This window comes from Lissotriton vulgaris, chromosome 8 (genome assembly GCF_964263255.1).
Source record: "Lissotriton vulgaris chromosome 8, aLisVul1.2, whole genome shotgun sequence".
Classification (NCBI taxonomy): Eukaryota; Metazoa; Chordata; class Amphibia; order Caudata; family Salamandridae; genus Lissotriton; species Lissotriton vulgaris.
This window is the reverse complement of record NC_141696.1, coordinates 1,433,781,881-1,433,794,041: the sequence shown is the minus strand read 5'-3', so window position 1 is coordinate 1,433,794,041 and position 12,161 is coordinate 1,433,781,881. Positions and strand designations below refer to the sequence as shown.

The 12,161-nt window shown below is 44.2% G+C and overlaps 1 protein-coding gene across 2 annotated transcripts in view; it reads left to right on the top strand.

Annotated features, from left to right (window-relative positions):
• CD200 (CD200 molecule) overlaps positions 1-12,161 on the top strand; it is a 174,706-nt gene that overhangs the window by 48,981 nt on the left and 113,564 nt on the right. For both annotated transcript variants that reach the window (XM_086935507.1, XM_086935506.1), the window contains exon 2: positions 11,455-11,536. In XM_086935507.1, the coding sequence (XP_086791633.1) occupies positions 11,455-11,536 (82 nt within the window). The remainder of the gene's footprint in view (positions 1-11,454; positions 11,537-12,161) is intronic.

Below are 12,161 nucleotides of genomic sequence, written 5' to 3'. Positions count from 1 at the left end.
TAGCGAAAACACCAGGATATGCTAAATGGATCATTTGCGGTTCGCTGATACCAATATTATGTATTTCCGACAATATTGAAAACACGGGTTCAAATCATCACGGAACCTCAGACCCTCCTTTTGCCCTTACATAGGCAATTACTCAGTCTATGTCAGAGTCTAGTTCTATACTCATCAGGTCAGTGACATGCTGTTGTATCATCATCCTTTCTCGTGCCTTTTCTCCAACTGCAGGTGGTTTCCTAAAACAGGTTGCAGCACAAAGGCTACACAGAGCTGGACCACACTGGATAATCAGGCAGCATGAGAATAGGAATACTAAGATGACACCGATGACCATTAGAACCTTCCATCCCCACACTGAGATCAGAGTCCAAAACCACTCCATAAAGGACCAGTTTCCCTTGTCTACGTGTATAGAGTCGGAAATCTTGTGTAGCTTAGAGATCGCCTCATAGACTGTTGGAGCATTATTAGGGATAAAGACACAGCAGCTCGATTGGATCATTCTACATACCCCACCTCGGTCTGCAAGGATAACGTCTAGAACCATACGATTCTGCAACGTCATGAGTCTATCCGCCTGAAGCTCAGCTGTCAGATTACTAAGGGCACCAGCAGTTTCGGTAATAGTAGATTCAACTACCCGTGTTAGCTGACGTATATTTCTACTATTGGCCATAGGCCCCCAGAACGGAAGGAAGCCTTTGAAGAAGTCTCCAGCTTCCTGACCAGCAGTATCTTCCTTGCTGAAGACACCTCTCGCTACCCTGGTTCTGTGGTAGTCAGATGAAGCAGTGTATGTTGGAGGCAACAATCGAGCAATATATCATGAACCTGAAAAGTCGGCAGGTAACCATGTATACGCTCTGTCTCGACAGATGAAGTAGGTACCCCTAGCAGTGAGAAAGGCAGGGGAAGAGTTAGCCGGAAACACATAAGTCTCTACGCACTCACTCCTCCCTAGCTGAGCTCTCGGATTTCTCCCATTACCTTGCAAACAGACCTGACCTCGGTGAGGTACGACCCAGATTGGAGTTGAGCTTTTACGTTTGCTTTCTCCTAAACTAAGGCGATACTCTGAAGTATTCCAACTTAAATACACTCGCAGTTCGTCTCTAGGGTATGATGGAGTATTATTGACATCCTTGATCATGTCAATAATTCCCTGGACTAAAGCTTTGTTGGCAGAGTTATATTTAGTGGAACGTGGTGGACGTGGAGGATAGGTTTCAAGGGCATAAGCAAAGATGGTTTGAAGGGCCTGAAATGATCCATTGTAGCTGAAAGGCAAAACCAGATAAGGTATACCTTTATCCATAGTGTGGGGTATCAAGCCACACACCCAGCAGTCTGTAGTGTTAACTACCAGTTGGTGTTGGTGCAAGAGCTGTACAAAAGTGTTGTTAATGAATTCTGAGCGTCGGGCTTGCTCATGTTCCGGAAACGAATGAAAAGAGTGTATAGAAGAAACAGTAGAAATAGCGGGATCAAGGGGAGGTACTGTAGTAACTGGCACAAAAATCAAATTTATACTGAAAACAGTTCCACCCACCAATGTTGCTAAAATAATCAAGAATGTAATGGCACATTGCATCAAAAAGCATTTGCTATGAAGAATTCTGTAAAGTCTGTTTCTGCGAACGTAAATCACATTTTCTCGTTGCAGCGCAGGAAGCTCCATCTTCTACAATCCGCTCGCGACCACTGATGATGTGTACGTAGATGAAAATGCCTCTATCAGCCCTGGGAGTTCCCAGAACCAACAGAAAGATCGACCTTGTGTCAGACCCCTGCAAATCCAACTAGGCACACAGCCACGACCCTACGGCTACCCAGACGGCAAGGCAATTTTTAAAACAATAAAACAATAGCAAACTTCCTGGCTGAGGGCAAAAGTTCAATATTTCAAAAACATCACAGTATGCAGTTGCCTGCTTTATTTGTCCATATTACGGCTTCGTAAGTTATATCTCTGCTTCGCAGGTACTGTCTGGTCGACAAATAGCGTTTCACTGGTAGTTGTTGCAGTGTTCAAGTTCGCAGATGGCAGAGTTTCTTCTGATGCAAGAGACGAATGTTCAGTGTTCAAAGGAGTCTTTTCAGGAGGAGAGTCAGAGCTTGGAGTGTCAATGATTAATTCGGCATCGCTGAAAGGGATAAACTTTGGAGTTCTTTCAAATTCGGAGGAACCAATTCCCTTCTTCACCCAGTCGTCGTAAGGAAGCGGCAAAGGGACACGCTTAACATGCGACGCGTGCACCCAGTGCTTGCGTCCAGCCACACGAACTGCTGTCCTCGTTGTAAGAAGGATTTGGAAGGGGCCGACGAATCTCGGCTGAAGGTTCTTTGTCCTCGCGAAGTTCCTGATGACGACGAGGTCTCCCGGTTTCAGCTGATGCCCTGGACTCTCCGGAGGTTTTGGCAAAGCATCGAAAACCTGTTGATGAATAAGACTCAATTTAGCAGTCAAGTCGTAAAGGTAGTCTATCAACATAGGATATTCTAAAGAACTGAACTCTTTAGGCCTTGGCACACCCCAGATATTTGCCGGGCGGCCAAAAACGATTTCATAAGGGCTAAGCCCTACTCTAGAATGTACAGTTGCTCTCGTTGATAACAAGGCCAAAGGAAGTGCGTCTGGCCAGGCTAGACCTGTGGATGCCTGTATTTTAGCTATCTTTAGCTTGAGGGTGCCATTGTAACCCTCCACTAAACCAGCAGACTGGGGATGGTTCGCACTGTGGAATTTCTGTTTCAGCCCTAGGCCGGCACACACACTCTGCATAACTTTCCCTATAAACTCACTTCCGTTATCTGACCATACAATCCGTGGCATTCCGTATCTAGGGAAATATTCCTTGAGAAGAATTTTGGCAGTTGATAGGGCAGTATTGTCCTTTAGTGGGTATGCTTCTATCCACCTGGAAAAAGCACAAACCACCACTAGGACATATTTTAAATTATTACAGCGGTCCATGTGAATAAAATCTAATTGAATCACTTCAAAAGGGCAGGAAGGAGGAGCGAAATGACCAGCAGGAGTTGGAGTTCCCTTGCCAGGATTATGCATCAGGCATATCATACAATTTTTCACCACTCTCTCTGCACACTTACTGATTCCCTCATTTTTCCAGACCGGAGCCAACATCTTACAGATTCCTTTAGAACTTATATGCGCTACTCCATGCGCCATTGTCACCACTGCAAGCACATACGCATCAGGCAACATCCAACGCTGCTGTTCTGTCAAATCAATCCAACATCCATTCGAGTCCAACTTGCCCGTACTTTCTCTCCATACTCGTTTCTCTTCCTCAGTTGCTTCTTTCTGAATCTCTTTCACACTTTCCATAGTATCCTCACACATTCCAGACTCAGCGATCCATCTTGCAGACGTTGCAACATACATTCTGCTCATCATGTCTCTAGCTGTCTGTTTAGCAATTTCATCAGCAAAAGCATTCCCACGACCAACATCATCCGTGATTGCTTTATGAGCACTGCACTTAACAATCGCAACTTCAGTCGGCAAGGTTAGAGATTCCAACAAGTCGTTAACTAGCTGACCATGTTGAATCTTAGTCCCATGGGACGTAATGAAACCTCTTTCTCTCCACAAACGGCCAAAACTATGGGCCACGCCAAATGCGTACTGACTATCTGTAAAAACATTCACTCTCTTTCCCTTAGCTAAAACACACGCTCTCGTTAGAGCTATTAATTCTGCAGCTTGGGCAGAATTCTGACTCACTCTTGCAGTCTCCACAATCGTTTTCAAAGTCGTTACTGCATAGGCAGCCGTCACATCACCATTTTCCAATTTAAAACAAGATCCGTCCACATACAGCGTACCATCTGGATCGGGTAATGGAGTATCCTTCAAGTCAATACGTCCTTTTGTCTCTTCCTCCGTTTTAAAACAACAATCATGTGGCTCGGAATCACTCGACTCTTGATTAGTCGGCAACAGCGTTGCTGGATTCAATACATTACATCTTTTGATCTGAATATGACTCGCTAGTAATGTCAGCTCGTAACCAGATAGTCTCGCACTAGTAAGGTGTTGTGTCTTGGTTCGGTTCATGAGTGTGTCCACTGCATGAGGAACCATGACCACTAGCATGTTGTTCATCACCAAACCAGCAGATTGTCGAATGGAAGCCGCAGCTGCCGCTGTAGCTCTCAAACAACTAGGTAACGCTCTAGCTACCGGATCTAATGTTGATGAAAAATACGCACAAGGGCGTTGTTTATCACCAAATTTCTGTGTCAGAACACTCAACGCGCAACCTTCTCTCTCGTGAACATAGAGCGTGAATGGCTTACTGTAATCAGGTGTACCCAATACAGGAGCTGAACACAAGGCTTTTCGTAATTCAGTAAAACTCTCTTGACATTCATCAGACCATGGCACCGGACTCGGAACATTTTTCCCAGTCAAAACTACCAACGGCTTCGCTAAAAGAAAGAAAAATTCGGAATCCACTGCCTACAGTAAGAGGTAATACCTAAAAAGGCACGTACTTCTCTCTGTGTGCGTGGAACACTCATTTGCGTAATTGCTTTTATTCTCTCTGGGGTCAACTTTCTTCCCTCCTTTGACAAGAGATGACCTAGGTAGGTCACTTCTTGGCAGCAGTATTGCATCTTAGAAGGTGATACCTTGTGATTCAGATTAGACAAGTGATGTAATAACGAAACTGTAGCTGCTTTGCAAGTTTCCTTGTCATCGGCAGCCACTAGAAGATCATCTACGTACTGTACTAGGGCAGAACCTGGAGGAAGGACAAAGGAATCTAACTGGCTTTTTAATGCTTGACTATAAATAGATGGACTTTCACAGTAGCCCTGTGGAGCGCGTTTAAATCTGAAACTTCGACCTCCTAAACAGAAGCCGAAAATATCTCTACTTTCTTCGGCTATCGGAATGCTGAAAAAGGCATTCTTCAAGTCGATGACTGAGAACCAAGTGGCTGTAGCAGGAATCAATGTTAACAAGGCAGTAATGTCGGGAACCACAGGAAACTGCGGAACCACAATCTTATTAACTTCTCTAAGGTCTATGACAAACCTGTACACTGGAGGTTTTGTAGGATCAGTTCGTTTCAAAATCGGTAGTACAGGACTATTACAAACATTTCCTCTAGTTTCTTCAACCACACCTTTCTTAATCAAGTCTTGCACAATCAATAAAAGTGCACGCTCTCCTTCACTAGATATTTTGTATTGAGGAATTCTTGGAAATTTTACATTTGCTTTCAAAGTGACTACATATGGTGGTATTTCTAAAAGGCCTACATCATTAGGACCAGTCGCCCAAAGAGAATCAGGGAGTGAGCGTAGCTCTGGCGGGAGTGCATCCATTGACAAGTACATCAGAGAGGTGATATTTTTACCCAATGTAAGCTGTACCCCTTCCGGAGAACAGTACAATGTCGCATATAGTCGTTTTAACAAATCTAAACCAAGCAGGTTCTCATTACAACCCGTCGTCAAAATCAAGGGTGCTTTCAATTGACATGGTCCAACAGAAATAAACAAAGGACCAGATATGGGGTTGTAAACAGGGGCGCCTGAAAAACCTACAGAAACATTTGTTGAGCCAGACAAAGGTGCGCCAGGGAGTTTCGCATGGATGATAGAACTTTTTGCGGCACCAGTATCCAACAGAAACGGTTCGACTACACCTGATGTTGCTACTGCGACATAAGGCCCACTCTGATCTACTGGAACTGATACTACTCCCTCTCTTTGTCCATGGCTGTCCTAGTACCCATTTTGCTGAAATCCCTCATCCACTTCACAATAGTCTTCAACAAGATATTGCTGAGATCTATTTTGCTGGGCAGGCTGTCCATTTCTCTGATCAAAGTGATTGGAAGGACGATCATTCGTCTGTGGAGGCATAGCACCTCGCCCTCGACCTCTAGAATTCTGCACAAAACCACCACGACCTCTCTGAGTTGCTGCTGCATTATTTTGTGCTAAAATCGGACACTCATTCTTGTAGTGACCCTCTTTCTTACAATACGCACATTGGTTCCACTGATATTGAGGCCTTGTTGAACTATAATCTGTCCTCTGATACGAACCCTGTTGCATATTAGACTGATTCGTGCGAGGCGGATACGCCTGTTGCAAAAGAACCTTAGTCTTTAAATCTTTCGTTTTCTTTTCTGATTTCTCCTTTTCCTCTTTATCCCTATTTTCGTAGTACTGTGCAGTCGCAAGTATTTGCGCAGTCGTAGAAACAGCCCACGCACTCTCTGAATCTTTTAATTTATTGCATAATTCAGGTAACAAATTATGCACAAATTTATCGACAAACAGTCTCTGTCCTCCTTCTGTGCTCATGTCCTGACCACTATGATCTACAAAAGTCTCTTCGAACCTCGTGAAGAAGTCGGAGACACTTTCGTCTTTCTTTTGCTTGCATGCGGATAACTTGTCCCAATTAACACGCAATGCGGGCATCAGAGTCTTCATTAAGTCGATTATCCTACCTGGAAGATTAGCAATTAGGGGTTCGGGTTTTGCACCACCTATTTGCTGACCATCCGCTGCAGTGATGGCTGCCCAATCACCACCTAAGGCAACTTGATGATCCTCTCTACGAATTTTAGCCCAGACTGGTTGAGGAACTACATTTCCGAATAACATATCAATGTCTGCTAAGTTCATTATACAAGCTTCAACCGTCTGTGTTAATTCCTTGTAATATCCAGCAGGATTCTTACGTGGATCTGGCAAGGCCTGCTTCACCGCTAGCACTTCAGCTCGCTTCCATGGAATGTGTATCCACACTCTCTGGAACTGTGCTGGAACAGCTGCAATACCAGCATTATTATCAGCTGCCACTGCTTCGCGCCAAATTGGAGGAACCTCCCTCATTGGATATTGGCGACTCAGTTTCGTCTTACCTTTCTCTAAATCTCTCGGTGAACGAAGAGATGGATCATTCCTAAAACTTAAGATCAGTTCCATCGCTTCTTCTATATTTTCACCTACTATCATACCAGCAGCAAACTCTTTCTGAACCTTAATCAAGTCTTCTAAATTTGATTCAATATCATCTTCCTCTATTTCCTCACGTAACAACGAGCACATCTCGTCAAAGACGTACCGTTGCGTTGGTTCCTTCCACTGCATAAATGTTTCTAGTACATCTCTCGTACTATATCTCCTACTCTTCGAAATCCATCTGAGAGCCGTGGAATCTAAAATTCCCCGTTCCTCAGTACTTGGATGCTGACTCCGTCTCTGAACAGAGTCAGAAGTAGGAGTCTTGATTAAAGTTTTATAGAAAGGAGACAGCATATTAGTAACAGAATCAGTGATTCTTCGACGAACAGAAAGTGGAGTTAACACACTCGCAGACGTAGAAAACACAGTAGAGGTAGGAACAGATAGCGTGGCAGTAGGAGTATCGAGACAAATAGTTTGTGAAGTAGTAGGTGTAAGCGAGACAGATACAGGTATAGAAGCCGGCAATCCAGGAGGAGGAGGAGGAGCCGTAGGAACAGTCACATTAACCACAGGAGGTACAGGAACTTGATTCTGAGGGGCAGGAGCAGGAATACCAGGTTGTCCAGCAACCGGCAATTGAACATTTGGTACAAGTGGAGCCGTAGCACCTTGTGCATACGGTGGAGGTGACCGTAACAGATAAGACAAAAGAGGATCGTTTTCCGAATCCTCTAGTATCTTAGCCGTTTTCGATGGCAAGGCAGGGTAGCACTTGTCGATCGCTAAATTATGCTCTCTAATGGCCACCTCTATAGCCTTCTCACACTCGTTATCTTGCAGCTGCTTAGTTGCTTGCTCTAGAGTCAACTCTTCTTTCTCTTTCTGTTCTTTCTTAAATTTCTTCATTTCTCTCTGTTTGGATTCTTTTCGCCAGTAACGGAAAGAATCAAACATTGCCGGCCGGGCTTTCTTCCTAAACAATTTCGCTTCTAAATTATCAAGAATTTCGGGTTCAAAACTACCATGCAGTGGCCAACTAAGGACACCGTCTTTCTTGGTGTAGCGGACCCACACCTCATTATAGGATATAGGACCCACTCCATGTTTACAATATAAGTCATAAAGGGGAGTCCCAATCGGAGGAACCAGACATGAGTCCTCCAATCGTGAGTCACTGTTACAACTGAAGCACGACAACATACAATTTCTCCGACTTACCATTTTCAGTCCGGACCACAAAACAAACAAAACACAAAACAAATATGTGCACTTGAACCAAGAACTTAGGCCTACCAAAACCAAACTAATGTATCGATACCCAAACTGAACCAAATAGATTATCGTGACCAGAACAACCAGTGATAATCTTACGAAACTAAACCAAACTAAGAACCAATCAAGGATTTTTAACAACCCTCACAAAGTAACCGACTAGCAACCACTAAATACTTAACTGAGGCACTGAAGACGTCACCAAGGAGAAACCCGTCACGTTTCGCTGTACTAAGGGCTGCACCTCGGGTCCAAGACAGGGCGACGGTCAAGGCAACGGCCCACTGCAGCCGTCCTGAACGGGAACCCTCGTGGAAGAGAACTTCGGGCCACTTTTGCGATATGCCGGGATCGATGAAGTGGGGCGCCTCCCTCAGGAATCTTCACACGAAGCTTCTCGAACTCTTCAGGCTTTTGGACCGGTACCGAATGACGTCGCCCCACATTGGGCGCCAATTGGAGTTCTGGACTTTTTTGGTTCCGTCCAGAGGTGTCAGGGAACAACACCCAAAGACCCCGGAGTTCCACCTGCCTTGGTGCGCAAATGAACAGAAACACGGGCTTCTCGATGGTGGCGTCAAAGACCAAAGGTTTATTACTGCAGGGACACAGAAGTCACAGAAACTACGCATGGGCAGTAACTAGGAGCCTGTTCAATTTGTACAAAGAGGGTTGCTCCTTATATACTGATTTTTAGTCTTCAGGCGAATTCTTCAGATGTTAGTACATTCTCAAAACCTTTGTGTCTCAAACAATAAATATTTGGCGTACACAGGAACTGTTGATAAAATCTGATACAAAACATCTACGGAGAGGGGTTCCCACTAGTTCATCACAATCCTTGTCAATATTGCATTCAAGAGCCGGACCGCCTCATCGTAAATTTTGTTACCTCCCCCTAATAAAGGCCCAGAAGGAAAGGAGCAGAGCCAGATGCAGAAGATAGAAAAGTGGGATAAGAGATGTTTGTGGGTTGTAAATGGGCAAGGCTACCGGCTTCGGCCGCCTAATCATGATCGGGACAATGGACACGAGAACCAGTTCAGGTGGACTGGCCTCGGGCAGAGAAGGCAGCCTTTGTCGAGTCATGTAGCTACAGCGTGATCTGGTTTAAGGTGCACGTGTCATGAAAGAGGTGAATCTCCGGCTAAGGCTACGTGTCCTTAATCGAAATGAAGTGATCAGAGGTTATTGCGTATGTGAGGGCAAGAAACACAAAATGGCGGCCATGATCTAAGATGGATGCCGTGGGTAGATCAGAAATGTGTTCATAAAAGGAGTGCTCTTGTTCGTATCGTAGCGAAAACACCAGGATATGCTAAATGGATCATTTGCGGTTCGCTGATACCAATATTATGTATTTCCGACAATATTGAAAACACGGGTTCAAATCATCACGGAACCTCAATGTACTTTGTGCTTTTGCACTTACATTTATGTAGCACTGGCACTTTCTTCTATATAACATTATTGTTTCAATATTCTAGAAGAATGTGTTCCCATAATGAGTGTCATGACTACTATAATCTCCAAAATTAAGAGTTTCTATGTACTGTGACTGTTCTTACACTTGTGGCATATATGCATATGCATTGTTTTTATTTATACTTTGATGTTATTTTGGATAATCGAATAAAATACTTTTACTACTTACTACTCTCACTCCGCTCTGCACCACTGCACTCCAAACCAATGCACTCTACGGCACTACACTCCATCACTCCCCACCACTCTAATCTATTGTGCACCACTCAGGCCGCACCACTCCACTCTACCCTGAACCACCCCACTCTAACCACTTTACTCTGAAACAATCTATTCTAAGCCCCTGCATGCTACCAATAGCTCTTGCATAAGGGAGACCTATAGGCTTTGCCAGTGCTTGTTACTCACTAAGGTTGTCAGAAGTGGAGACGAAACTTAGTTCGATGGGTAGTAGTGTTCTGACAGTGTTATTTTGCCCAGCCCGTCGTTGCCAGTTCATGTTGTGCATGAGTGGCATTTGTAAAGGGCTAACGTGGCAAGAACCTCGCTGACTTCTGGAAGAACGAACACGTGTCCTAAATCATTTGTGCACTCGCCAGACTGCATTTTCCCTCTAAATTTCAGCCATTCTGCTTGCGTGTTTTACATGGGAGTGTGTATTATTTTAAATATGCCATTGTTGCCTGGGACTTGCATGGAGGCGTTTGGTGGGTGTTTGCTCTGATGGAATGTGACAGAACAGCAGACTCCGCTTGCTGTCCAAGCACTATAGCTGACGTAAGGTGACCAGACGTCCCGGATTTCGCCGGACGGTCCCGCTTTTTGGAGATGTGTCCCGACACTTTTCTCCAAATTTAAGAAATGTCCCGGTTTTTGGGTAGTGCCTGGGTCCTTTTTAGTAATGACCCGGTTTTTAAGGGCTGATAGAGTGGACCATTACCTTAATCAAAGTGTTGTGCAGGCTCACAAGTAAACTTGTCCCCGTTCGAAACGGGGACAAGTTCACTTCTTTCAACTATCCTGCTGTGCAGTTTCGCCTCATTTAAGCAGCACAGCAGGAATTAATGAGCTGTGAATCAGGGCTACAAAGGCCATAGGGCAAGGCCAGGCCCACCAGCAACCGGACCCTGGAACCCTTCGCAGAACTGTAGGTAATGAGAAAATACACACAGAACACACACACACACAAATATATATGTGTATGTATATATGTAAATATATATATATATATTATATATATATATATATAAATGTCCTATTAGGTCGCAGGGTTTTATATATATATATATATATATATATATATATATATATATATATATATATATATATAAAACCCTGCGACCTAATAGGACATTTAGTCCTTTTCATATGTTTGTGCCCGTCCTGGTTTTTCCCTCGGAAAATCTGCTCGCCTTATTTATTTATTTATTTATTTATAAAGTTTTATATAGCGCAAACTTGATCCCGAAGCACGTCCCATAACTGTCACGTGTCTGTTTTGCCCACCATCTGGGATGCATACATTCACCCTCCTTTCTGTAAAAGGAATCCGATATATCTGTACCTTATTATTCTAACTCGATATCCACATTTTGAGATCCTTTTTTTCCTCTAAAGGTGCTTGTCGCTGCCTTCTTTCTTTCCTTGTGCGCAACAGATGTTCTGTTAAACTGGCCTGGTCCTTGTTATGCTGTTCAATCTGAAATCATCTTTCTTCTGTCTCCACAGATGAGAGGACCGCCAGCCCGCCTCCTTAGTTTCTTTGGATTTCTTCTGGCACTTTTCAGTGACGTGGCGTGCGGCGCACAGGGTAAGCAAAACTTGAACATTTTCCGGTTTTATATGGAATAACTTCTGTCCCTCTCGACTCAAAGGCACTGACTCAGAGACAGACCGCCACCTTTGATTGTTGTGTTAACTTGCCCATAATCATATCGTCCTTCAGGGGATTGGCGCAGGCATGACGTGAATCATTGTAGTGTTCTCATTAAAAATAAATAATGATCCATTATTCTGCCCAAATTTAAAAACCAGACAAAGACACGTTTAATGTTTCAGTTGGATTCGAAAAAGTCAATTATTTCAGCTTGGCAGCTATTCCACGAATGAAAGGGAACCATTCATAGTGCGTTTTAGACTTAAACAGGCGAGTTTAAAAGGTTCCAGTTGGAAGTCAATTAAAAGTTGATTACATTATCAATCAATCAATCAATCAATCAATGACATTTATAGAGCGCACTACATACCCGTAGGGTCTCAAGGCGCTGGGGGAGGGGGGGGGGGGGTGCCGCTACTGCTCGAACAGCCAGGTCTTCAGCTTCTTCCTGAAGGAGAGGTGGTCTTGGGTCAGGCGCAGGTCGGTCGGGAGGGAGTTCCAGGTCTTGGCGGCCAGGTAGGAGAAGGACCTTCCTCCTGTAGTCGCTCTTCGGATGCGG